This window comes from Equus przewalskii, chromosome 17 (assembly GCF_037783145.1).
Source record: "Equus przewalskii isolate Varuska chromosome 17, EquPr2, whole genome shotgun sequence".
Lineage (NCBI taxonomy): Eukaryota > Metazoa > Chordata > Mammalia > Perissodactyla > Equidae > Equus > Equus przewalskii.
This window is the reverse complement of record NC_091847.1, coordinates 65,654,064-65,680,688: the sequence shown is the minus strand read 5'-3', so window position 1 is coordinate 65,680,688 and position 26,625 is coordinate 65,654,064. Positions and strand designations below refer to the sequence as shown.

Here is a 26,625-nt window from a genome sequence, read left to right as displayed (position 1 = left end):
ATCAGAGAGAAGGGCTTTGTCCAGGACACATGATCAGGGTCTTCTTTATCGTATTAAGAGTCTTCATCATCACACAAATTCAAAGATCCAAGATGAGGGATGTTGTCTAATCAGAATTTTATGACTGTGAGACACCATTATTTTTCCTATGCTGCACTCAGAATTGACATGTTATTACAATTGGGCATTTTATAAGATTTGTATGGAACAAATCAGCAGTTGAAAATAGTATTTACTGCAATAAAAACAAACAAAATGGAAGAGCAGGCACAATGATCACACCACCGAGAGGTTGGGGTTGGGAAGGAGCTGGAAAACAGGGACTCCTGCACTGCACAGGTGGACCATGTCCCAAAGGAATGTTAAGGAACTCTGAAATTAGTGCCGAGATCCCAGAATGCGAACTTCATGCTTAAGTGTTTGGCCAGTTTAGTGGGAATCAGCTTTAAGGTGCTGCTTAGCAACAGGTACACAGTGTGGAGCGTCTGAGACAGAAGATTGAGGATATGAGAGAGCGTGTAACACAGGAGCCCTTTGCTTAGATGGGTGAGGCCCTCTGTACTGCCTTCCATGAGGGGCTGCAAGGAAATGGCACAACCCAAGAAGACCAATTAAAATGACTGAACGCCTGAGAAATCCATCCCTGTTTCCATAGTCCACGGAAGGCCCAGCCATGTAAAGCCGAGCAAGCTCTCGAGATTATGAAGGGAATATTGTGGTGCTGCTAAGCGACTGTCTTCTGTGTTACTGAAGAGAACAAGAATATAAGAGAATGGATGTTGTGTTATAACATGAGAGAATTAGGTTAGACAGCAAAAGAAACTGCCTATGGAAAAGATTGAGAGACTGAAACATTTACTAAATGAAATTTGTATGTATTTTCTGGCTGTACATGGAGAAAACTAAACAGTTAATGCATTTCCATGTTGTTTTTAGTTTCCAGTGAGTGTCATGGGCGAAATGGCTCTTTTCCTCTTTCCAAATTCTTTCTTTTTAAGATCTTGTAAGACCACATTTGGCCTACATTTATCCCAATGAACATTATTACTGAAAAATGGCAAACTTTCCATATAGGAATATATTTCCTTTTTTTTTTAATTGAGGTAAACTTCACATAACATAAAACTCACCATTTAGCAGTATACATTTCAGTAACTTTTAGTACATTCACAGTGTTGTGCAACCATTGCCACTGTCTAGTTCCAGATCATTTTCATGATCCCAAAAGGAAATCCCATACCCATTAAGCAATCACTACCCTTCTCCCCTCCTTCCAGCCTCAGCCCCGGACAACCACAAATATGCTTTCTGTCTCTTTGGATTTGTCTTAGGAATATATTTCTTTTGGAATCTTCTGAATTCTGCATTTAATTTGCCAACTTGAAATTATAGACTACTAAGTGTATCTCTGTGTGTGTGTGAGAGAGAGAGAGAGAAAAAGAGAGAGAGGGAGGGAGGGAGAGAAATGAGAGTCAGCATTCATGAGAAACTTGGCAAGGTCAAATCTATTTGAAATATTCAAATAAAATGAAAATCTGGGAGGATACTTATTTTTCAGTTAGATGTCTGTAACTTAAATTAGGTGTCTGAACTCCAAGTTCACAAGGGTCCAGTCAGTTACAGGATATAGAAACATCAAGCAGTTCTTGAAATATGGCTGTGACATTGAGAAAGCCTTTTCAATGACAGTGTGGGTTTATAGCTCCTAAGATAACCTAAAAGACTTTCTGCCCAACAGAAGCTCTGTCCTGGATCTGAGCTTTTCCTGTAATAGCTGATGATCACCCTGTTACTTTTCTTTAGAGCGGTGTAGTGGTGACTGTTCTTTATTTGTCCTGGTGAGCACATACAGCAGAGGACACTTAGGATGCCTGACGGGTAGGTGAAAAAGCAACTTAAAAATAAAATAATAAAACCCCTTTTATTTCCCAACCATAAATACTTAAAAATTTTAAATTAGAATTCACATTTTATCCTGACTGGAATTTTTAAAAAGTTAGTTAACCTATTCACAAACTTAAAAACTTTGAAAATCAACTGGAAAATGTTTTTTAGGGCATCTGTTTTTTTTTTTTTGTAAACTGATTTAAAACTTGCATGGCTTTCTTAGTTATGATGACATTGACAGGAAAGCTGTGTTTTCTGAGTTCTGGAAAAAATACACATGACTTTTGAAAGAAATCTTCATTTTCAGCCAGCCAGATAATTCCTCGGAAGGGTGAACAGCCAGTGAGGTCTTCTGGTTTAAATGGTGCTTTGTAATCTCAAATGTCAAGGCCAGGAGATTACTATCATTTTGCACTTTGCATGTATTCCAAGGATTTTTATTCTATTTTCATTTTCAATTCCTTTCCATTTCATGAGCCCCAGCTAATATTGCTTGACTATTCCCATTAATAAAGATTTAGGATTCCCTTGCCCAAGCTCAAACACTTCACTGGTTGGGATGTTATGCATCTTGGTGGTTTTCTTTCCCAAGTATCTTTCCTCCATGCTTCACTGTAGTCTCCCATCCGTTCTTTTTGCCATTCTCTCAGTTTTGGCTTCTGGGGGTTCCTTGATGACAAGGGAAAACAGTCTCCATGTCACATTTTGAGGTGCACATTGACTTAGCTACTGTTCCCACATACACTTCTCAGGCAGTGTCGACTGGAAGTAAATTTGTTTTTTAACCCACTGGAAGTTGGGGACAGCACAACACTCCTCTTGTAACATGCAAAAATTAGTGCAAAGCACTTGGAGATCCTTGTGGCTGAGACATGCTGTGGCAAATGTGCAGAGTATCCGCATCTTCTGTGCTTTGCTTGAGGACCTGTCAACAAAACATCTCCAGTAAGAGATCGCCATAATGTGGAGGGGTTTAATTTGCCATTTCCCTCCTTCTGCAGGTCCCTCAGACAAGGGTTTCTTGGTTTACCGTTCAAGGACGTGTGGATACATGACCCTATTCTCCAACTTAAGAAGATAAACCAAAACCTCCCTAGGAGTGAAGAGAAAGGGCTTGAGAGTGTTGTGGAAAGAAAGGAAAAAAAGAGGGCGTAAAAAGGATACAAGCAGTCAGCAGCAGCAGCAGCTAAACTGTAAGTCCCCTATCTTTGCCCTCCAGACCACATCCCAACCGAATCCGCCCTCGACCTGTGGGGCTCCTGATTGGGAGTCCAGATACAGGGCATATATTATTCATGCGTGTCTCCCTTCACTACTGGGTGTCAGTCCGGCCTGGGCTCAAGGCGTGGAATCTGGTTGGAGTTTCAATGTGTAGCATCCACTCCAGGGGTTTGGGCGAGTTTGAGAAAGGTAAGGTAGCCTGTTGGCTATGGGGGTTGGTATGCCCCAGGAATTTCGGCACACTGGGGCTGAGGGTGGGGGTGGTTGAGGATGGGGGTAGTGGAAAAGTCATGGAAGACTTCAGTCTGCTGTTCTTTAGAGTCATTCACCTGCTTCTCCAGGAGGTCGCCGAATGGCTTTATGTGGACACGGACAGACCCAGGGACACAACTGGAATAACCGGTATTCCTGGTAACTGCCTGTCATACTTGGGCATTTGGAGGGGAAGCGGGGAAGGGACGCGCAGGTGGGGGTAGGGGTGAGGGGTGCTCAGGCCGAAGGAAGGATGGGGAAGGGCTGCTTCCCCCCCCCCCTGCATCTCCAGGAAGGATCTGGAGACCCGCGTTCTGGGCTGGGGGTGGGTCCCTAACTCGCTGCGGGTCCCGACCTTTCCCAGCCTCCGCGGGCTCCTCTGAACAGGGCTCTCCTCTGATCTTTGCGCCTCTTCCTGCCCTTTGATTCTGCTTCTTGGAGGGAAGCCCCTCTAGGCAGTCCTGGGACGAAAAAATATTCCCTGCTGCAGGCGGGCAGGAACGGGAAGGCCAGGAGAGCGGCCTCGGTGACACGGGTTATAGTTATTTAGACACTTATATTAAAAATGATTTTCATTAAAAAAAGGATCCCCTACCCCCAAGCCCGGGCTGGAGCCGTCGGGCGGCCGCCCTCTCCCCAGAAGGGTCAGCCAGGGAGCCGGTGCACAGCGCGACCTCCTGCACCTGCCGGCCCGCCGGGCTGCGCACCGTCTCCCCTCGGCCCCCGGCGCCGAGCTCCCTCTCCCGCGGCTGCCCGGGGGGCGGGAGACCCGGCGAGAGGAGCGCGCGCAGCCGCCGTCCCCGCAGGCCGCGCGGGGCGTCTGTGGCCGGGCGGGCGCCGCCTCCTGGGCAGGGCGCCGGGCGCCGGGGCTCGCGCCGCTGGGACGCCGCGGTGGCCCTGCGAGGGCGGGGCGGCCGAGGCGGCGGCGGCGGCAGGAGCCCCGCCCCCGGCCGCATATAAGAGCCGGTCCGGGCCGCAGCGGCGGCGGCGGCGGCGGCGGCGGCGGCGGCACAGGGCGGCCGGCACGGCTCGGACGGCCCGCGGAGCCTCCCACCCGCTTCCATAAGGCTTTGCCTTTCCAACTTCAGCTACAGTGTTAGCTAAGTTTGGAAGGAAGACCAAAAGAAGACCCCGTGGCCCCTCTTCTTTTGTTTTCCCCGCTAGTAGTCGTTGAGGTCTTTGTGCACAAGGCTGTTGTGTTTTTAGCGGTGCTCTCTTCGGTTCCTTGCACTCCTGTTAACCAGCACCTCAGCAAGAGCAGCAGCAGCAGCAGCAATAGCAGCAGAAGAGCAAGCGAAGGGCGTCTGGTGTCATGACCAGGGCAGGAGGGCCAAACCGCCAGGGAGGATGCTGTGGTGAGTTCACCGAATGCATGTGGTGGGCCGTGGGGACCAGCAGCGCCATGCACGTTTTGGAGGAACGTGGCTCTGCTGTTAACCAGAGTGCTTTGTAGCTCGTTTGACTCATATTTTGGTGAGGGGTTGAGGAAGAAAGGAATTTGACGTTGTGGGAAAGGGGCTTGCACATCGGCAAGAATGGCGTAGACTCAACAGTCTAAAAAAAAAAAAAGGAGTTAAGGAATGTTGAAACAAGAGCTTTCTTCACTGTGTGTGAAGTTAGGCGGTTATTGACCAATAGGTCGTGCAGAATTGAAGTGAGTGGTATTAAGTAAACGCGATGCATCCATTCCTAGGTGACTTGATAAAACGTTCATGGTTTGTCCCACAAAGTAGTTTTTAATAATCATGTTTAATAAGAGGAGACAAGCATTGCAACCTCAGCTCACTCAGGTGACTAAATATGCTTTTTATCTCCCCCCCGCCCCGTCTCCTTGCAGGATCCTTAGCCAACTACCTGACCTCTGCGAAATTTCTCCTCTACCTTAGTCATTCTCTGTCGACTTGGGTAAGTGATTCTTGCAGCATGCTTGCACGGTTTCTTGTTTCCGTCCATTTGGGCCAAGTGCATTAAGTCATCTTCCAGTTTTGTGGTGCAGCTGATGAAATAAATCATCCAAATACACATGCTTTAACGAGAAAGTTATTTTCACCAAAGATACTGTCCAATAGGTGTTAGTAAATCTTGATTGATTATCGAGTTATCGTACTTTATCTAGATTGACAACTGTCCAGGGCTTTTTAGGATTAACAAGGACAGGAATATTTGGCTTGTTTGTACATTGTATTTTGCATTACTAGGCTTGGTAAATGGTAATATCTGCTACTAAAAATGGACGTCTCAAATACTTTCTATTCCTTCGCATTTTAAGATATTTCTCTATTTTCTTCTTTTCTTACAATTCTAAGTTCCAGCATACTGCACTACAAAAATACAGTATCGTAGTGGAGTGACGGACTTAGGCCAAACATAGCGTTCTAAGATTAATTTAACTATAACTGACCCCAAGAACAAATATCTGAATGATGAAAATTCTAAAATTTAAAACATGTTATCTGTAGGTAGATATGTGTGGGGCATCTCAGGTTATCTTAAAAACCATCATCCAATGAAAATCAGCAGCTGATTCATAATTCTCCCCGTGACTTCCTGTGTGGTCTTGGAAGAGTCCTAGTGTTTCTGTGGGCCTGGGTTCCTTCATCAGTCTCCCCCCAAAAGATATTCCTCTAAAGATGCTGGATGTGTGTTTAGTTAATGATGCTTAGACTCTTTAAAATTAAACAATTGTTCTTATTGTTTAAAAGCAGTACATCTGGATATGTTCTATTCATGCCTCATAAATGATGCTTAATTAAAAGAAACCATAAGTAAGGAGAAGGAATTTTGAGAGTCAATTTGGTGAATGTTATTTTCTTTTTAAATTGGAAACTTCTGTTGGACCATCCTTAAGACATGCATGCAAACTTGTATGAGAAAATCTGTACCCATGCCCCTGGGAAATTATTAGGTTAGGTTATGGGCGCTTTAAGAAAGAGCAGTTCAAGGATGGTTTTTTAGAAAGGGCAGCTCCTGTCTCCCCCAGGCTGAGACAGGGATGACTCTGCAAAAATATGTAAACAAAGTGGAATTGCTGTGTGTTTGTTTCATTTCCAGTAACCGATGATTCGAAGTAGAAATCTAGTGAAACTATCCTTAATTAATCTAAACCAATAGTTGTTGTTCTAATTTAATCCAGTATACATTAAGTATTAAAAAATCCAATAATAAATGAAAGAGATAGTCTCTGATGTTCTCCTCTTCTGGTCTGGAGACCTATCTCTTAGTGGAGGAAAGTGCCTCACTTCCAAATACTGATTAAGTGCAAGGTTTATGTGACCTTTATTAGGTGGGGAGGGTAGATTTGCCAAAAGAGTGGAGCTGTGGTTGTTCCACGAGGACTTTTTGTCATGTTAATTAAAAGTCCCACAAGAAAAGTGACAGATGTTTTCCCCAATCTTATAGTAAGTTGAGCAAAGGCAGTTCTCGTGGGAAAGTTGGATTAAACAAAAACCCAGCAGCTACACCGATATAAGGTTTAGTGGATTTTTCCTTCTCTTTGCAAAGGAGTACAAAAGAAGAATGCTCTCTCACTCTAGATAATTCTACCTTTGGAGTTTTGTCTCCTGTTTGACACTCTGCCTGATTTTATTACAACAAAATATGTGTGCTTCTGTATATGTGTATATACAAATGTATGCCTATCTAGCTATCCGTCCCCCTGCCAGCTCTGCCACATCATGGTTTCCACTGCACTGAAGGTAGAGGTGTTAGGGTAGCAGGTTGTATCAGGTTAGATTTGTGTGGGGTTGAATGTTTTTTGTTGCTGACTTCATTTCTATCTGCCAGTGGATCAATCCATTTTACTCTTTACTATCAGAATATGACATACTGCAAGAAGTGGATCCTGTTGTCAAGGAGCTTATAATATAGTTTAGTATGGGCTTTAAAAAATATATCTAGGGGCTGGCCCCGTGGCCGAGTGGTTAAGTTCACGCGCTCCGCTGCAGGTGGCCCAGTGTTTCGTTGGTTCGAATCCTGGGAGTGGACATGGCACTGCTCAATGGCACTGCTCATCGAACTACGCTGAGGCAGCGTCCCACATGCCACAACTAGAAGGACCCACAACGAAGAATATAGAACTATGTACTGGGGGGCTTTGGGGAGAAAAAGGAAAAAAATAAAATTAAAAAAATATATATATCTAATCACAAAAACTTTTTGTGAACAAAGGGTGGTCAATTGCTTTTATCTGACGTCCTTATCCTGTGGACTGTCTCTGTTTAGCCCCCAGATGTCTGTGTGGCTCCAGCCTTACTTCCTCAGGTCTCTGCTCGTAGTGGTCTCCAGCTACTTCATGCAAAATGCCAACATCCTGCCCCACCTGATTTTATTTTTCCTCATAGCATTCCACCTGACCTATTCTAGATTTGTTTTTTGGTCTCTGCCCACTGGGATGCAAGCTGCATGAAAGCACAGACCTTGACTTTTGTGTACTGCAGAATTTCTAGTGCCTTCATTAGTGTTGGGTACGTAATAGCCTCTCAGTAAGTCTTAAGTGAATGAATATGATCATTCATTCAGAGATATTCAGCTGGCCTTGGGCTGTAGTCTACTGTGGGTAGATGGACATGTAAACAAATCATCAAAGGATTGTGAGAGCACGTGGGAGGGCAGGAAATGGCCGTCAGGAAGGAATGGGTGGGCTTCCACTTGGTCAGTGTTTACTTAGACGTTACCTGATTCTTGGGCTTTGTGAGCATAGAATCTGTTACTTCTTAAAGCCTAAACCCTTTGGAAATTGGGGTCACTGGAACAATTTTATTCCTCTCCATCTAGGAAGTGGCATGACATACAGGGATAAAGCAAGAGAGATAACTTCGTTTAGTAGCACTTGGTTTGACGGGCTGCTCTAGAGGAATCTAAAACAAATTCTTTTGGGAAAAAGATAGGAGTGAAAAACCAAAGAAAGAAGCAATAGTAGTAGAATAATATTTCTTAATCTTTATGTTAAGAAAGAGGGAAATTCACTCATGGAGGCAACCTCTCATTTGCGGTGTTGATGTGTTTCTTTTTTTTCTTGGGAGCCATTTAGAGGGATGGAGATTAAGATAAGTACCTCCCTTTTCCCCATCCCATTTATTCTAATCAAATATAAATTTGCTTCTCATGTTAAAGATTAAGAAAGCAGCTTAATTTGTTATTCTTATTTATATCTTTATCTTAATATATAAACTTGTCTTTTTGTTGGTTTCAAACAAATTCTATGTGTATCATGCATTTTTAATCATTTAGTACAATGGTATTTGAAATTTAGACAATGCCTACCTAAAGTGGAAAAACTTTCTATTACCAAAGCAAACAACAAAAAAAAACTGTCTCAGAAATATTAATTATGGTACTGATTAATCTTCAAATTTCTTGAACATTCTTGGAACAAATCTAATGTACCAGAACAATACATAGTTGATACGTCAGTCTAGTTTTTGTCACTTATTCTGTATTTACTCATTCACAACTGGGGTCCACCGCATATCCACTCCTTTGTTGATTCCAGAGTTGTTTGTTGTGTATCCAGTCTGGGCCGAGCTCTGGGCTGAGGGGTGAGAGTGCAGAAGGTTCTGGAGCTCACATTCCAGGCCATCAAGTGAGAAGCAGTCTTTAAAACATGGTGCTTCCACTGGCTTCTGGTGTTTGTTTGTTTTAATGTTTACTTGACCATATCCACCCCATCCCCCAAAGCCCTAAACTTATGTAAATTTTGAATTGTGTTCTGAATTATGTTCATAATCCTCTATACCAAGGTTTCTCCACCTTGGCACTATTGACATCCTGGGCTGGATAACTCTTTATTGTGGGGAACTGTCCTGTGCATTGTAGATGCCAGTAGAAGCCCTCCCACCCTCCACCTCCCATTGTGACAACCCAAAACAGCTCCAGACATTGCCAAATGATCCATGGAGGGTAAAGTCACCTTCAGTTGAGAAATACTGGTCTACATGAAGTGTGTTGTAAGCAATTACTACTGTCTATGTGCATCAGTTTAAGTTTTCAGTGAATAAGATTGTCTTGGCTTTATTAAATTTTAAAATCAGTTGACATGTCAGGATAATACTTTTCTCCTGATACATTAAATGTATCAGGAAGATGCTACGAGACTTTGGAAAGGACTCAGAGTGTGGTACTTCCACGGAGTGTCAAATCCATCCTGGGAATTTAGTTTGCTATAGTGATTTCCAGGGATGGGCTATAATAGAACTTTGTTGTTCTGTTTTATGTTAACCTCAGAAGTCAGGGATGGAGCCTAAAATCTCATAATAAGGTCCATTATAGATATTTTACATGTCAATTTACCTGACTCATTTAAAAGTTTCTGTTATTCCACATTTTGCAGTAATGAATTCCAAAATTCCTTATATATTCTGGAGTGAAGAAATAGGTATTTTTCCCCTTTCAAAACCCATCTGTATCAAAATGTTAAAATAACTACTTGCTTATACATTTATTTCTGACGTCTTCATTCATGTGGTGCCAGAATTTGCCCATATTAATTTCATCTTTCTGATTGCCCTGCTGTTTAATGACTTGGAAATTTATTTGTTAAATAGACATAGGTTTTAGAATGTTAGATGTAAAAGAAACTTCAGAGACCATTTAGTCTGTTCTTATCATTTTACAAATTGGGAAACTGGCTTTTCTTGACATTCACGGTATACCAATGTTTGTGAACTATACTGCAGTTTCCTTCTGGTTCAGTAGCAAGCTGCTTTATGCCTCTTAAATCAGGATAGCAAATTCCAGGCCCGGGTGTAGACCTAACTCAAAAGGAGACAAGTTTTGTCTCAAAAAACCTTCTTGAGTCTGGAAACTGCATTTTGTCTAGAATGATAAGGAGTATGCGTGTTTCATTAATATCATGCTTTTTCGAGTTTACTTTGTAATTGGGCAAGAATATTTTCCATTGTGCCAGGATGAACAGTTTTAACACCTGACTAGTATTCAATTTGTAGAGGCATTGTTGACTTTGAAAATCACGTGATAAAGCTGGAAAGTGACCTTTTGATAAGAAAACAACTTCCTGAGTACAATTGACTAGGAACCGAAAATATTTCATCAAAACCTTTTCTCTTCTTCTTCAAGGGAGATCGGATGTGGCACTTTGCAGTGTCTGTGTTCCTGGTGGAGCTCTATGGAAACAGCCTCCTCTTGACTGCAGTCTATGGGCTGGTGGTGGCAGGGTCTGTCTTGGCCCTAGGGGCCATCATTGGCGACTGGGTGGATAAGAATGCCAGACTTAAAGGTGAGCGGTGTTCTAACTAAGCCTTTCTATTCCTGGGGCCAGTGCCTGTGCTGGAGAGAAACCACTGCATGCCACGCCTTAGTGACAGGGTGCTTGGTGGCAGCACCTCTTCATGGAGGGTCCTGGGGCTCTTGTACACAGTTGGGATGCCAGGATATTGAGTGCTAGATTTTTTTTTTTTGTATCTTTGGCTGTTCATAAATTCCAGATGTTAATGATTAGCCTTAGCACTCTTCTGAGAACAATGTTAAACATTAAAAGCTTGCTTGACTCTGGCATCCTTTCTAACCATGCCTTGCACTGGAGTCTGTTTAGTGTGATGTTCCTGGGACAGCTTTAACATCTGTCTTCTGAATTACTGTGTTTCATATAGAGGTGTGTGTAGGGGAATTGAAAAGCAGGGATTCGAGAGAAAATATCTGAGTCTGGATCACAGAGAGCCAAATTATAAGTTTTTGAGGGAAAAAGAAGAAATTATGATACATTGACATTTATTCTAAAGCATTAATACTGAAATAATTCAGTTTTATATAGGAAACAGAGAAAGTGATTGAGCGATTCAGTTATTCACAATATAAGGGCAATGTGGTAATAAATCAGGGCAAAATTTTCCTGAATTGCTCAGTTGATAATGCCAAGACCTGGCCATGTCTTTCTCAGACGTTGGGGAGAGACTGAGGTATTAGTTTTTTTCAGTGCACGATGACTGCTTCTGGATAGAGAGCAACTAGATTATTAAATTCTAGGACTGGATGCTATTAGTAAAATGGTCAAGATGGACATTTTCCTCTTGGGAATGGATAGACCAAAACACGTATAGAAACAAGTTTTGTATCCTAGAAAAAATTGCTAGTTATTTATATCGTTATATGTAGGAACATAGGAATATTATACACAGAGACCTTTAACCTTATGATTCTTGAGCACTGAAATCGTAGCTTGGGGAAAGATGTTGAGTTGGGTGAAGAAGAGTGTGATGGGAAAGCCATCTCCCACTTATTCCGTGTAGTCAACTCATGTGTCACCCTCCATGAAAATCCTCTCTGGTGTCTCTAGGCTGAGTTAACCATTTCTTCCTCTGAGTTCCCACAAGGCTTTGTTGATACCCCTGCTGTTGCACTTATACTCTTAGAATCATCTGTTCACATATCTATCCTTCCTCTGATCTGTGGGGTCCTGAAAGCTCAGAACCTCATTCAGTTGATACTTAATTCTTGTGCAATGAAAGAATGAGTTATATGTTGGGATTTCAGAAAGCAGTTTGTTTTGTCTTGAGGCTTTCATATGACCTTCCAAGCCAGAATGAGCCATACTTTCCTTGAAGACAAGAGCTGTGATTATACCTTACATATACAACTCTCTGTCTTTTTCCAAGTGCTTTCATAATTATTTTACTTGAGCATCATAATGACCCCATAAAGTAAGGAAGGCAAGTATGTATTATTATCCTCACCTTATAGACGCTGACATAAGAGACATTAGCCATCCTGTCCAAGATTGTCTACCCTAGGGAGTGGCAGAGAAAAGACTACAAGGTATCCTTCCCTGTCCTTACTCCAGCACCTGATCTACATGGCTGCCTCCATCTGAGAAAGTCCTCATTTTCTATGAGGGAAGATGTGGCTTAGAGTTTCATAGCAAATAGCATTAATATGCCAAAAGGAACACACTGCTGCTTTATTCTTGGCAAATTTTTACATGTCCTTCCTATTTATCCACACCATCTTCTCTTACCAGATTTGGGCTATGGTAAGGGTGACCTTCAAGATGACCATCAACCCATGTAGGAGGTTATGGATTCCATGGCCTCTTTAACCTCCTCCATAACCTCCTTCATGTTCTTACTTTAGCTTAAGCAACAAAGAACTGAGAGATGGATCTTGTCTATGGAATAGTGTTCTGTTCATGACAGTAAACCTTCAAGAGAATAAACTAAATGAAAATGTGGTTGTTATGAATGGCTTCGAGTAACAGAGAAAAAATGATGGGTACTTCATCATTCTGTCTGCAAGTTTTACTGGTCTAGGGTCCTAGTGGAAATAGTTGAGGCGGGGTTTACTTCAGGAGTGTTTTTTTTTTCTTGTAGTAATTTGCATATGCATTAATATAGTAGAAGATTGATGTGTGGATCAAAACAGCTCCACTGAGACAATCTGGTGTAGTGAAAACTTTGTTTCTCCCTCTGTACAGTGGCCCAGACTTCGCTGGTGGTACAGAATGTTTCGGTCATCCTGTGTGGAATCATCCTGATGATGGTTTTCTTACATAAAGATGAGCTTCTGACCATGTACCATGGATGGGTTCTTGTAAGTTCTCAATGAGATTCTTCATGGCAGAAAATTGGATATCTGGGAATGATAAAAGATGAAAACCTCTTGAGGCTAGGGGTATCTTTTTGCAAATGGGACCTTTGAATATTGATCTCCGTGTCTACTTTAATATCCTCTACAGATTTTGTTTTGTTTTGTTTTTGGTTTTTGTCCATAATAAGGCAGTCATTAAATATTTTTTTTAATTTAAATTTTGTCCTATTAGGTTTTTTTTCCTGTTTGCTTTTAATGGCATTTCTAAGAGTTTATTATATGATTCAATTGTTAGTTTTCAGCTCATTAGTATTAACCTGTAATTTGTTCACATTGTATGAGAAATGTTATCAATGTATATCTTAATCAGTCGTGATCGTATACCTCCAGTAATAATTGGTATTTCTCTTTGGGGAAATGGACTAGGTAACTTGTCACACTATGATTTCATGATAGCTTGATGGAAAAAAGGAGAGAGATGGGGTGTGGTGGAAAACAATGGATTTGATGTCACTATTGAATCTTCTTATGTATATTTGGATTGATATTGTAGAGTTTCAAAGCCAGGTAGGACATTAGAAGTCTTTTGGTCTACTCCCTTCATTTTGTTGATGAAAAAACTAAGACAAAATGATGTTACTGATCGCCCATTGTCATGCTAGTAGAAAGCATCAGAATCCTGACTTAAATACAGGTCATCTCACTTCCCCTTCATTGTTTTTTCCAAAGGAGATATTTGTGGGAAAATTAAAAACTACCCCTTGTTAACACTTTATGATAACGATGTCACATAAATGTGCATATGACCACTAAAATTGTTGTATTATGTGTACTACAGATGATACAGATTAGGAAGACATTATGCCCTTTAACTTGACCACTGGTATTGTTTCATGTCTACAAAATAAAATGATTTCTTGTGATTTACAAAATGAAATTAAAATCAAAATTATTATGCCATCAAAGACCATTTTAAACTACATTATAGTGTGAGGTAAGGACAGTGTTGTAAAACTGACATTGTAACTCAAGTTTTCCCTGTAATTCCTTAGACTTCCTGCTATATCTTGATCATCACTATTGCAAATATTGCAAATTTGGCCAGTACTGCAACTGGAATCACAATCCAGAGGGACTGGATTGTTGTTGTTGCAGGAGCAGACAGAAGCAAATTAGCAGGTAATTTGGTTTTCTCTTTTCAACTAAATGCGTTATATTAGGATTCACTTTAAATCTGTTGTAGTAAATGAGGCTTAAGCCTTTTTTCCTGGCTGGGGTTTTTTTTTTTTTCTTTTTTGGTGAGGATGATTGGCCCTGAGCTAACAACTGTTGCCAATCTTCCTCTTTTTTTGTTTGAGGAAGATTGTCCCTGAGCTAACATCTGTGCCAATCTTCCTCTATTTTGTATGTGGGATACCGCCACAGCATGGCTTGATGAGCAGTGTGTAGGTTCATACCCAGGATCGAAACACATGAACCCTGGCCCACTGAAGCAGAGTGCATGAACTTAACCAACTGTACCACCAGGCCGGCCCTGAGGGGTACTTTTTTAAGAACAATAAATTGAAAGCACAATTTTCCACATTATCCCACATTATCAGTCGCATTGCAAAGATTTATCTCACTATTATGAAGTTAATTTATAGGATAGTAATCTTCTATTTTGTGCAAACTTGGTAAATTGAAGAACATTTCTTTTGAGTTCGTTCTTTCTTTTAAATCCTGTTAACTGTTTCTAAATGTTTACTTACTACTCAGAACAGTGAAAATCTGACATGGTATTTTATCGGTCATAATATGGATATTATTATCAGTACTTACTGGTCATATTGTGGATATTATTTTTCTCCACCCAAATGGAAACAACTTAATTCTAGGAGAAACTCTAGAACTTAATTCCTTCAACTTTCCACTTATCATCTACAACTTTTATTACATTATACATGATGTAGCATAATTGCTGTTACAAGTACTAAAGAAATAGAAGACGGAATGTGTTGTTAAGAAGTTTACAATCTTAGTTGTCCATTGGAAACATGTACAAGAGGCCAGAAAAAGACCAAAGAATGTTTACAAGGCAACGTGTCCTATTACATCAGTGTTTCTTGGGCTCAGAATAACCTGCCTCGCTTGATATTGGCTGCCTGCCCACCCCATGCAGCACACAGACACAAATGGGATTGATAATTACCCAGGGTGAAGGAGGAAGGCTACCCCTATCTACCAAACGGATCAGCTGAATCAACTCCGCTGGTCATTGAGATAATGGGAATCACAAACACATTGCCCAACCATCCCAACAGACGAGAAAACCATTCCTGGTGGCTTAAATGGCTTATCCCAGGACACAGAAGGCAAGATTAGGTGGTGGGGTAAGCAAGCAACTTTGACTGGACCATGTGGTTAACAGAAGATAGAAAAGAGGTGGTGAGAAAAAGGGAACAAGATCTGTGGAAGGTGTAACTGAAGGAAAAGAAGAATTTGCGTAAATCATCACTTTGTGGCAGAGTTATTATAATCGAGGGAGAAATACCACAGTGATCTTGGAGGATGCTGTGTGCGTAGGACGAATTTCACCCCTCTGAGCCTGTGCTGCAGGAAATTGTCTCCAGAGCTAAAGTAGTGATTATATTAATTTTTCTTCCTGTGATCATTTACTAATAGGAAATAGTTCCATATCTCTTTTTGTCGCATTGAACTATAAGATAAGGCTTTGTCCCTTTTTTATGTTTTTTTCCTTGTTTGCTTTTCCTTTTTAACATACTATTTTAAGTATGTAATACATGCCCATGTTTTAAAATTCAAAAGGTACAAAAGGATATATTTTGAAAATAGATCACATATATATCTGTTGGAATATATTTGGGGGAAAAAGTTGGCTTTTAAAATGATTGTCTTTCTCTTATCTGAATTTCTTAACTCATTTTTACTGTGAAGTCTGTATAGTCTGAAAAAAAAATAGTCCTGAGTAAACAGAAAGTTAGAATCTTTAATTTGTTCTAAATACATAAATAAAAAATAAAAACAAAGATTCCACATAACCTTGTGGGATCTTTCTCATATGAAGTGATAACCTAGAACAGCAAAACTCTGAGGGGCCGTTTCTCAGCTGCCCTTCTTTCTGTTAGGAACTGTCGCAGAGGGGAAGAATCTAGGCCAACCAGTCCACATTCTCGCCTTATGGAGCTCTCAGGTGTAGGAAGTGGGGTCAGCTGCCCGGGGAGCCTTGTCCTCCTGAGTTAGCTTTCAGAGTGGTGCTCTTTCGTGGGCAGCCTGTCGCCTGGGGTAGTAGCTTCTGAAGGAAAACCTCCATGTTGTCCTTGCTCAAGTTTTGACCTCAGCATTTGTTGAAAAATTAATTGAAAACCATGCTTCAAAACAGGATACAGAAACTTCCTTAGTTCTGAGGGTCAGCAAGGGTCTAACCATGGATTTTGGGTGCCATTTCTGCTATAAGGCAGAGTTACAGAAAGGAGAAAAGGGAGGCTAAGGGAAAAATAAAACTAGAGAAGGGGAAAAGCACACACGGAGGGGACTCCAGCTGCCGCCTTGGGTGCCTCTGAGGCTGCGACTCAGGAAGGTCTGTAGACGCGCCTACTCCAGGCAGGAATGCTTTATGTTTATGCAGGCTGGCTTTTGAGCTTGCCGGCAAAGACTGTTAGAAACCCGAGCGAAGGGGCCGCCCGGTGGCGCAGCGGTTAAGTATGCAAGTTCAGCTTCGGCGGCCCGGGGTTCGCCGGCCCGGGGTTTGCCTGTTCGGATCCCGGGTGTGGACACCGCACCGCTTGGCAAGCCATGCTGTGGTAGGCATCCCACATAGAAAGTAGAGGAAGCTGGGCACGGATGTTAGCTCAGGGCCAATCTGCCTCAGGAAAAGAGGAGGATTGGCAGCAGTTAGCTCAGGGCTAATCTTCCTCAAAAAAAAAAAAAAAAAAAAAAACAAGAAAAGAAACCCGAGCAGAGGACTGGGCGGGGCGCCCGAAGCTGTGTGCACGCGGATGTGTGTGAAGGGGAAGGGTGTGTGCATAAAGAGGAAAGATTGTGAGTGGGTGCTAACTGCTCCATTCCCTTAGCCCCGTGTTCCTCGCTTTCAGAGTAGGTTTTAAAATTGGAAGTTGTATCACTGAGGGTAAATAAAGAACAGGAGAAATTTTCCCTGAAAGGTTAAAACGTTTTAGAATTTCAGTGGCATCAGGCCAAAATATAGTTGTTACCATCTGGTTTATACAGCTCCAGAAAAGGCATTGTTTTTCCACAGAAATACTGTTAATCTGTTAACTAATTTTTCTAGGTACTTGACTGAGTGTTTTATTAAAACATTCTGTTGAGCCATGACTTTCTATTCCACCTGCTGTTTTCTTTCTTTCCCTATTTCGTTTATTAATCGCCCTTTATTAACAGCTTCTGAGGTTTTTCTTGTCCACCATTCTAAAGAAACGTCAGCTGGTTAGTTTGATCAAGTACGGCCGATAAATTTCTTGTTTGAGCTCTAGTGACTAAAAATTGATTTCATTATTTGAGATAGACAAGCCTGCTGGCTGCTATTTGCTCAGCAAATCTCACTTTTATTATTATTATCTTATGAGATGTAATATACGCTTTATAATAGCAAGTAGTTATTTAATGTCATGTTCTGTGCCACAGCTGTAGCTGAAAACAGTTAAATTAGAATTAAATGAGCACACATTTGTGTGTTTGCGTAAGAATAAATATAAACTTGTAAAAAGGATGTGTTTGCACATTCAGAGGACTGATTCTTCTCTAGCCTGTGACCTGTAAGATGATTAGGTCTTTTTCAAAAATTATTATTTAATTCATTCTGCTTCAGAAAAATAAAAGCTGTTTTCTGACACTACCTTACCCTTAAACATTATTAACTTCCTAAATATAATATAAAAAATAGAAATTGGTGGCATTAGGAAGCTTCATGAGCACTTGAAAGCTGAGGTTGTGAAAGAGTAACAAATCATTTTAACTGAATTAATTTTCTCGTGGTTGTTCTAAAGCTTTCAGATCCAAGTGTATATTTTAATTAGTACTTGAGTTTTGGATTCAAATGATTGAGTTATTTGGATCAATTCTACATTTCTCTGTTAGCATGTGAGTTGGAAACTTATCAGTGGAGGGCAGATGAAAGTTAGTGAAGCCTCTGCAAAAAGGGTCACGTGTAAGATCAATGAAAACTGCCTTTGCCTCTCAAGTGGAAGGGGAGATACGTCAAAGTTCTCCTGTTATCGTATAAGCGTTTACACTCATAGGACTAATTGGAAGGTAATTTAGGACCAGGAAGAAGTAGAGAGGGAATAAAGGCAATTTTCTGTTAATGTGCTTATCAGTCATGTATTGCTTTTCCCTTAAGGTGCCTCATGTGATTGATAAGGGCTTGTCTCATTAACTTACACTCTCCTCTGTGAGAGAGAGAATGAGAAAGTAGACATTTTCTTGACTTCCTCTCCTTTATTCATCTTGTCCTCCAATCTAACTCAGCCATATGTTCCCATGGTCATACCCTAGACCTTGCCATCACCACTAAATCCTCCCCTTCCATAACCTCAATCTTAGGCACCCATGTCTTGAACTACCACCTCCTGCCTTTCCAGCTCACTCCTCTTGGTACCCCAGCCCCAACAATCCTCCAACCTGGTTGGCACCTACAAGTCATTAATTCCATTACCTTTTCACTGTTCATGACCCCTCTTGTCTCCCTTCTTTATCCAGCTTAAATTCCAAGGTCAGTCGATCTGACCTCATGATCACCTCCTAGCATATACTCTCAGCTTACTTGGCCTCCTCTCCTTTTGTCACTTTCCTTTCGTCAGACCCTGGTTAAATCCAACTCTCCTCAGTAGAACATGGCTGGAGAAAAACGCACAACCTTGCTCACTGTTCTCACCTCAAGTTCATGACCACTGGGTTCAAGTTGGCCCTGTCATGCTACCAGATGATCATACTCTTTTCTCTGGTCTCTTCCTTCCCCCACTTTCCTGAAGAACTGTGTCTCACTTTCTCCTCCTGCACTCAGTACCTCCTCTCCCATCCTCACTTTCACTGGTGCTTTGTATTTCATCTTGGTTTCTATTTTACTGAGAAAATGGAAGAAATAAGAAGAGAACTTCCACATGCTGCCACCATCACATTGCTCTTTCTACTTGTACCTGAAGCCATAGACGTGGCCTACACTCTTGTTACTGTTGATGAATTGTTTGCGCTCCTATCTGAGAACAATGCCTCCGCTTGCCTAGTAGACTCAGATTCCATCCCTTCTCATCTACTGTATCATTGCCATCAGCATATAAACATGCTGTAATTTTGCTCTTAAAAATCCTTGTCTTTACCCTTTTATCACCCCATTTCTTTGTTTTCCTTTTCAGCAAAACTTAAAAAGAGATGTCTGTGCTCACTTTTCCCACTTTCCTTGGTCAGGGCTTTGCTTTCCATAATGCCAGGGGGCAACATTCACGTTGTAAATCCAGGGGGCCACTCACTTACAATATAAATGCTGGCCCCTAGAGTTGGCACCAAGCTCTTAAACTAACTTTCAGTCAGGCATTTGCCCTTACAACTCCACCAGAACTACTCCCTTTGAGGTCCCCAGTACCTTCCATCTGAGCAATCTAGAGCTTCTTCTCAATGCTCATCTTTCTTGACCTTCAGCAGCACTTGCCAGCTGATTACTCCCTCCTCTTTGAAACACTATGACCTTTTGGCTTCTAGGACACCACTCTGTCCTGGTTTTTCTGCTCTTTTGTTAGTTCCTCCTCATCTTCCTCACTCTAAATGTTGGCCTACTCAGGACTCAGTCCTCAGACCTTGTCTCTTCTCGATCTACACTCTCTCCCTTGATGATCGCATCCAGTCTCATTGCTTTAAAAATCAACCAGCTGACTCCCAAGTTGGGTGCATACTTCTTCCCTCAACTCCAGCCTCCAGTCAGTTACATATGTATATTTAATATATATAATTTAGATATATATATAAATATGTACATGCCTGATGTGGAGGCCTCTTGAATGTCAGTGGGCCTATCAAAATCAACATCTCTAGAACCAAACGCTTGTTCTTTTGTCCCAACCTGATTCTTCTGAAGTCTTTCCTTTCTCAGGAAGTGGCAACTCTATGCTTCCAATAGTTACTCAGGAAAAAACTTTACAGTCATCCTTAATTCCTCTCTTTCTCTCTACTCCATATCTAACCTGTTTGCAAGTCTTTCTGATTCTACCTTTAAGATAGATTTAGTATCTTTTTCTCCATTTCCCTTGTTACTATCATGGTTCATGCTACCATCATCTCTCCTTTGTGTCCTTGTCTCTGAGCTTGTCCTCACCCTCACTCTATAGTCTTTTCTCAACACAGCAGCCAAAATGAACCTTTAAAAATATAAGTCCGACTGTGCCAACTCTGTTCATAAGCTTCCAAAGGCTTCCTGACTCACTAGGTATAAACGTTGAAGTCCACATAATGTTCATAAGATCCTACATGATTGGACAACTATACCCTCCCTCTCTGACCTCGTCTTTTCCTGTCCCTTCCCTTCCTCACTCTGCTCCAGCCCTCCTGGCCTCTTTGATGCTCCTCTCACGCTCTGGGCACGCTCCTCCTACCCCAGGACTTTTGTGCTTCCCCGGTCTGGAATTCTCTTTTCACTGACATCCACGTGACTCACTTGTTTGCCTCCTACCACTTCATGTCTTTGCTTTGACGTTCTCTTTTTTTCAGTGAATCCTTCCCTGATCTCTCCATATTTAAAACTGAAATTTCTCCTTTCCCCTGAGCACTCTCTATGCCTTTTTTCTGCTTTCTTTTTCACCATAATATTTAATGAACATCTGATATTCTGTATATTTATGTACTTACTGATTTATTCTCTTTCTCCTCCCATGAGAATGTAAACTCCATGAAGAAAGGGAAGGATATTCTCCATTTTCTTTATTATGCCAGAATGATGCCTAGTATAATAGGCATTTGACAAACATTTGTTGAAAAAAATGACTGTAGAGTCACTATTGTATTCATTTTAAAAGTTGATGTTAGACTAATTTATACAATCCCAAGGGAATCACAATTTGAGTTAAATTTAATGTGACTTGATCCAAACAACAAATGATTTTCTAACAAAATGGTTTGCGAGCAGGGTGTTTTTAGAAATTTACATATTAGGAATCTACACTCTTGGTTTATGTGTTTGTATTGTGTAAGTGAGTAGTCTCTCTGATAGGTTTGCACACTTATCTGCCTCTCTCACCTATGTCTGTAGATATGAATGCTACAATACGAAGGATTGACCAGTTAACCAACATCTTGGCCCCCATGGCTGTTGGCCAGATTATGACATTTGGCTCCACGGTCATTGGCTGTGGTTTCATTTCGGGATGGAATTTGGTGTCTATGTGTGTGGAGTACTTTCTGCTCTGGAAGGTTTACCAGAAAACCCCTGCTCTAGCTGTGAAAGCTGCGCTTAAAGTAGAGGAAGCTGAATTGAAACAGCTGAATTTACACAAAGGTAAACTCAACACAGTGATGAATCCTTTTATTCTGATGTTCAGACCTTAGATGGTGAAGACCAAAACTATTTTGGTTCTAATACAAGTGCAGGCCTGCATGAGGTTAAATATCACTTGGGAGGAGAGTCAAAACTCAGGCTTTTGAGGGTCTGAGGAACAACTCTGGGTTGAAGCTCCTTGGTTGAAATGGGACCCCTGGCCCTTTTCCTTAATGTGAGCAGTAGATACAGAGGGACAATTAATTGAGGGATGGCTGGGCAAAGTTGAGCCATACAACAGGGAAGAACAGTAGGAAAAAAGAGACCAAGAGAATTCCTAGGAGTGTATGAAGAGGGGAGTTACGTGGCCTTATGTAGGCCATATGTAGGACAGGGGAGCGGGGGTGAGGACATGAAGGTGGGCATTTCCCAAGAAAAGAGGAAGTTGGGTTTCTGGGCAAATGGAATCTTAACAGGGCTCCAGAAAATAAGATGCTGTGTTTTCCCAGACAATTATTATATTTTATCTGATGAGTTTTCCTGTTATTTACTTTGGTCAGAGTATAATTTCTGAGAAAGAGATATACCGATGGTATTTTGTTGCTTTAACATGCTACTTGAAGATTGTTCCTTGGCTGGAATTCTTAGATTAGTAAAAGAAAATGCATGTTATATTGTAGAAGCCAAGGGTACCCATGGAGGAGGGAAAGAAGAAAAGGAAAAATACGGAGTAACAGAACTGGCTTTCTTTTCCCCATGAAAATAATGTTGTCTTTTATTAACAGAAACTGAGCCAAAACCCCTGGAGGGAACTCATTTAATGGGTGAGAAAGACCCTAATATCCGTGAGCTTGAAGATGAGCACGAGCAGAGCTGTGCCTCCCAGTTGGCCGAGCCCTTCCGCACCTTCCGAGATGGATGGGTCTCCTACTACAATCAGCGGGTGTTTCTGGCGGGCATGGGTCTTGCTTTCCTCTATATGACTGTCCTGGGCTTTGATTGTATCACCACAGGGTACGCCTACACTCAGGGGCTGAGTGGATCCGTCCTCAGTGTTTTGATGGGCGCATCAGCCATAACTGGAATAATGGGAACTGTGGCCTTTACTTGGCTCCGTCGGAAATGTGGCCTGGTTCGGACTGGGATGATCTCAGGGTTTGCACAGCTTTCCTGTTTGATCTTGTGTGTGATCTCCGTGTTCATGCCTGGAAGCCCCTTGGACTTGTCCGTTTCTCCTTTTGAAGATATCCGTTCTAGGTTCATTCAGGCAGAGCCACTGTCCACAACTACAAAAATACCTGAAATCTTTACAACTGAAATGCACACATCAAACAGATCTGATCCTGTTAATATTGTCCCAGAGACGAGTCTTAAATCTGAGCCCATAATCTCTGTCAGTCTGCTGTTTGCAGGCGTCATTGCTGCTAGAGTCGGTAAGACATCTCTTTTTGTATATTGATGAACTAAAGTATCTTTTTGCAGTGTGGTTAAGAGAATTCAACAATAAATGATCTGAAACATTCCCTGAATGTTAATTTAAGCAAAATCCACTATTTATCCTTACGTATAATTCAGTCTTTTATTATAAAATTTTTATTTTATAGTTGAAAAAACTATATTTGTGTATGTGGGTATGTACATATACTTTCGTAAAACAGGGCTTGAAAAATTTTTCTAAATGCATATCTTAAGTATTACTCTTTTAATGTAATATAATTTTTAAAAAAGATATTAGCTCTAATAATTATACTACCATTTAAAAATTTAGAGTCTTTATATTGCTGTAACTCTACCAAAAGGATTATAATTTAGAGAATATTTCTATGGGACAAGGTAAAAAAGAGAGTGTTTTTGGTTTAAATAAAAAAAAAGACACGATAGAAAAAAAAAAAATCCTTCAAAGGTCCTCTCTAAGCTGATGTGTATTTATGGTATACTTTGCCCAAACACATGGATTTTATAGCCCTGGAAGGAAACACAATGTAAAGACATCTTACAAAGCAAAATTTAAGTAATCATTAATAGAGTCTTGATGAATTATCTCTGCCTCAATTCGTTCTTGAAATGAAACTGTATTCATCTTGTGATACAAAGCAGTTCGTTAATTTATCAAAGACATTAATATTCAAGCAAGACAGCTTTATTGCAAGGGCTTTAGAACCCAAGCAGTAAATGTAATAATGGTTTCAAGTTTCCTTACCCTTTAACCATAACTATATATTAGGTCCATTCATTTTAAACTTTAAAAATACTAGTACATATAATAGGATTTATTGTGTCTCTGAAATCAGAGTTTTGCTTTCGTAGTATGAATAATCACAGAAAAACAGGATTAATTTCGTAGATTTTATCTTATGGGTGTCAAAATCATTTCTTGAAGCCACTAATAACCCAATATCTATTAATGAAAAATAATTCTCTAAGGTAAGGCTATCATAATACATATATGACTTTCAGGTGATAGGTCTAAAATGTATGTTTTGCACATGTCAACAGATTTTTAATCTACAAATCTGAAATGTAAAGCTGTAAATTAAAAATCTATCTTTAACAAATATCTTTTATTATAGGTCTTTGGTCCTTTGATTTAACTGTGACACAGTTGCTGCAAGAAAATGTAATTGAATCTGAAAGAGGCATTATAAATGGTGTGCAGAATTCCATGAACTATCTCCTTGATCTTCTGCATTTCATCATGGTCATCCTGGCTCCGAATCCTGAAGCTTTCGGCTTGCTCGTATTGATTTCAGTCTCCTTTGTGGCAATGGGCCACATCATGTATTTCCGGTTCGCCCGCAAAACTCTGGGCAACCGGCTTTTTGTCTGTGGTTCTGATGAAACAGAAGTTACGGAGGAAAATGCAGCTAATACATCTGTTGTGTAAGACAGTTTTAACTGCTGCCGTCCCTGTTACTAGATTATATCGAGCACATGTGCTTATTTTGTACTTCAGAATTCCAGTAAATGGCTGGGTGTTTCTCTCTGGTTTTACCACAGCTATACCTTGAGGGCCAAAAGCTATTGAGGAAACCTAAGTCAGCAGAGATGAGCTGGCTAATTTCCCTTACATTTAAGGATGGGAAAAAAATCGGAAAAGAAAAACTCAGTTTCAGTATGGAGACTAAGCTAGCAATACTGATTTTCCCAATTTCTCATGAGTAGATAAAATTTCACATAAAAGAGTGGTTAGTCATGTGAATTAAGTTATTTTTTGGCAGATATTTATGATCTATACCAGAATTTAGATATGTCAGTTTTCCCTAAAACTCACTCTTATTCAAGTCTAGCTAATGTACTTTTTTTTTGGTATCTTATTCTCAATTATAGGAAAAAGCAAATAAATTCTGCTCCAAGTCTAAAGATTAAAGTTTGATAACCAGTATTATCCTTATTGATCCTATTAATCTTAAAGGATTTACTTCTATGTGGAAAAACAAAATACGTCACTAGAATTCTCTAAAGGGGTTGGTGGTTTAACTTTAGAGAGCAGCTTCATATTTTTACTATCAGATAGGGCATAGTATTATATTACACATATGTAGCACTTTGTAAAATGGCTATCATGTAAGTTGCAGGTAGAAGCAAAGCTAGATTTATAACACAATGAATGTCTGATGACTGCACATACGCCAATAGTTTGTCCATAGAAACTAGAAGCTGAGAGTCACACAGTACGACAAGACGCAAATTTCACTTGTGCCGCTGTCATTAACGGTCTCTGTCTTGGAATATGAGCGAGTCAGCTTTCAGCCTGGCAGGTGAAATGTAGAAAGCAAGCCCACGCTCGGGAAGGTTTTGTTTCATAAATCATTTGATTTCACTTGGAACGCGCTCTGGTAGAGCGTTTTTACATTTGCTGTTTTGTACCCAGGAGTTATTTTTACTTAGTTGTAGAGCAAGACTGTCCATAAATGTATCCCTTTCAAATGTCTTGGAGAAGATGGAGGAAAAAAGAAAGACTTTTGTATATCTTTTGAAAAACTGTTGTAGACATCATTTTGCCACATGCCAGTACCACCGTGGTACTTTGCCTTAACTGTTCATGCACTTTCATGGAGACTGCAATACGTTGCTGTGAGCACTTTCTTTATTCTTGAAGTTTAACCTTTTTCTTCTTTCTACAATACGATGTAATGATTTGCTATTGTTGTAAAATCTTTGTAAAATATTTCTACATAAAAACATTTTTAAAATCTTGATTTCTTTTTCCTGAATTGTGTTGTGCGTTTATTGAATATTGCTTTTATTACAGAACATGTTTTGGATAATGTATTTTTTTCTCTTTGAAGGGCTGCAGTTTCATATTAATTCATAATTTTTAGTGTTATCTCCCTGTTTATGCATCTAGTTTATGGTGGCTTGGACAAAAGTGTAGTAAATGCAAGGCCCATACTCATTCTTTGACCTTGATGAAGTCACATTAACCTAAGTTCTCTTTTCTCTTCTGTAAATTGGAGATGATATTATAAAACCAATCCTACTTAGCTCACAGCCTTCCTGATTGAATCAAATAAGTCATGTGGAAGCACTTTGTGGATTATACAATGAGGTAGTAATATTATTAGAAGTTGGACCTGACTAGTGGCAGAGCCTTAAAGATAGGTTCCTTCTGATGGCCCAGAGAGCAGACCCGCATTCTAAATTCAGCAAATGTTTCCTGAATGCTTGATCTATGCCCCAAACTGATTGGTCCTGGGATGCAGATTTGACTCAAACCTGGTTGATCAGAGGCTCCTTTTCTTTTCCCTAAAATGGGGAGCTTGAGAACTTTGGCATCGCCCTTGTAGCTACTGATCTGCTTGTGACTTTTGAGCGGCGGGTAGATACCTCTGTTAGGTTTGACTGCTGTCTTGTACAGGTCATCCGCTCCCTCCCACAAGGATCGAGCTGGGTGATCTGCCCTGAGTGTTTGCGGCTGTAATTGAAGGCCTGTGACTTTGTAAAACGCATAGCGCCGTATTAGCAAAGGAAGGTCTCACTCAGCTCTTAATATGGGCATTTTGCCATATTGGTGGCCTAGAGCGAGAGGCCCTGTGTAGGAGGAGGGAACATGGAGTTGGAGAGTTAGGAATTTTTACAGCTGCCTCCCTTATCTTTGCAGAGTACTGTTTAGAACGGGAAGAGGAGGGAAGTGGAGGAGGAGAATCAGTGCTGGGCTGAACAGCCTTTGCTGTTTACCGCCCCAGGGCATAGGAGTAGGGCAGGGGTAGATGACTTGTGCGTCTGGGTCTGGGTGTGTTTCTAAATGG

At 40.8% G+C, this 26,625-nt stretch overlaps 1 protein-coding gene across 1 annotated transcript; it reads left to right on the top strand.

The window, feature by feature from the left end:
• Nucleotides 1-4,295: 4,295 nt before the first annotated feature.
• On the top strand, nt 4,296-25,575 carry SLC40A1 (solute carrier family 40 member 1). The gene is made up of 8 exons (XM_008526164.2): nt 4,296-4,715; nt 5,198-5,265; nt 10,435-10,594; nt 12,785-12,900; nt 13,950-14,076; nt 21,152-21,397; nt 22,162-22,809; nt 23,947-25,575. Exons 1-8 carry the CDS (start codon nt 4,673-4,675, stop codon nt 24,258-24,260), a joined length of 1,722 nt encoding a protein of 573 aa, XP_008524386.1. The 5' UTR covers nt 4,296-4,672; the 3' UTR covers nt 24,261-25,575.
• The last annotated feature ends 1,050 nt before the right edge of the window (nt 25,576-26,625 follow it).

Coding starts and splice junctions, on each gene's coding strand:
- SLC40A1 (XM_008526164.2), top strand. CDS start 4,673: ATGACCAGGGCAGGAGGGCCAAACCGCCAGGGAGGATGCTGTG. Junction 4,716..5,197: donor CCGCCAGGGAGGATGCTGTG/GTGAGTTCACCG, acceptor GTCTCCTTGCAG/GATCCTTAGCCAACTACCTG. Junction 22,810..23,946: donor CGTCATTGCTGCTAGAGTCG/GTAAGACATCTC, acceptor CTTTTATTATAG/GTCTTTGGTCCTTTGATTTA.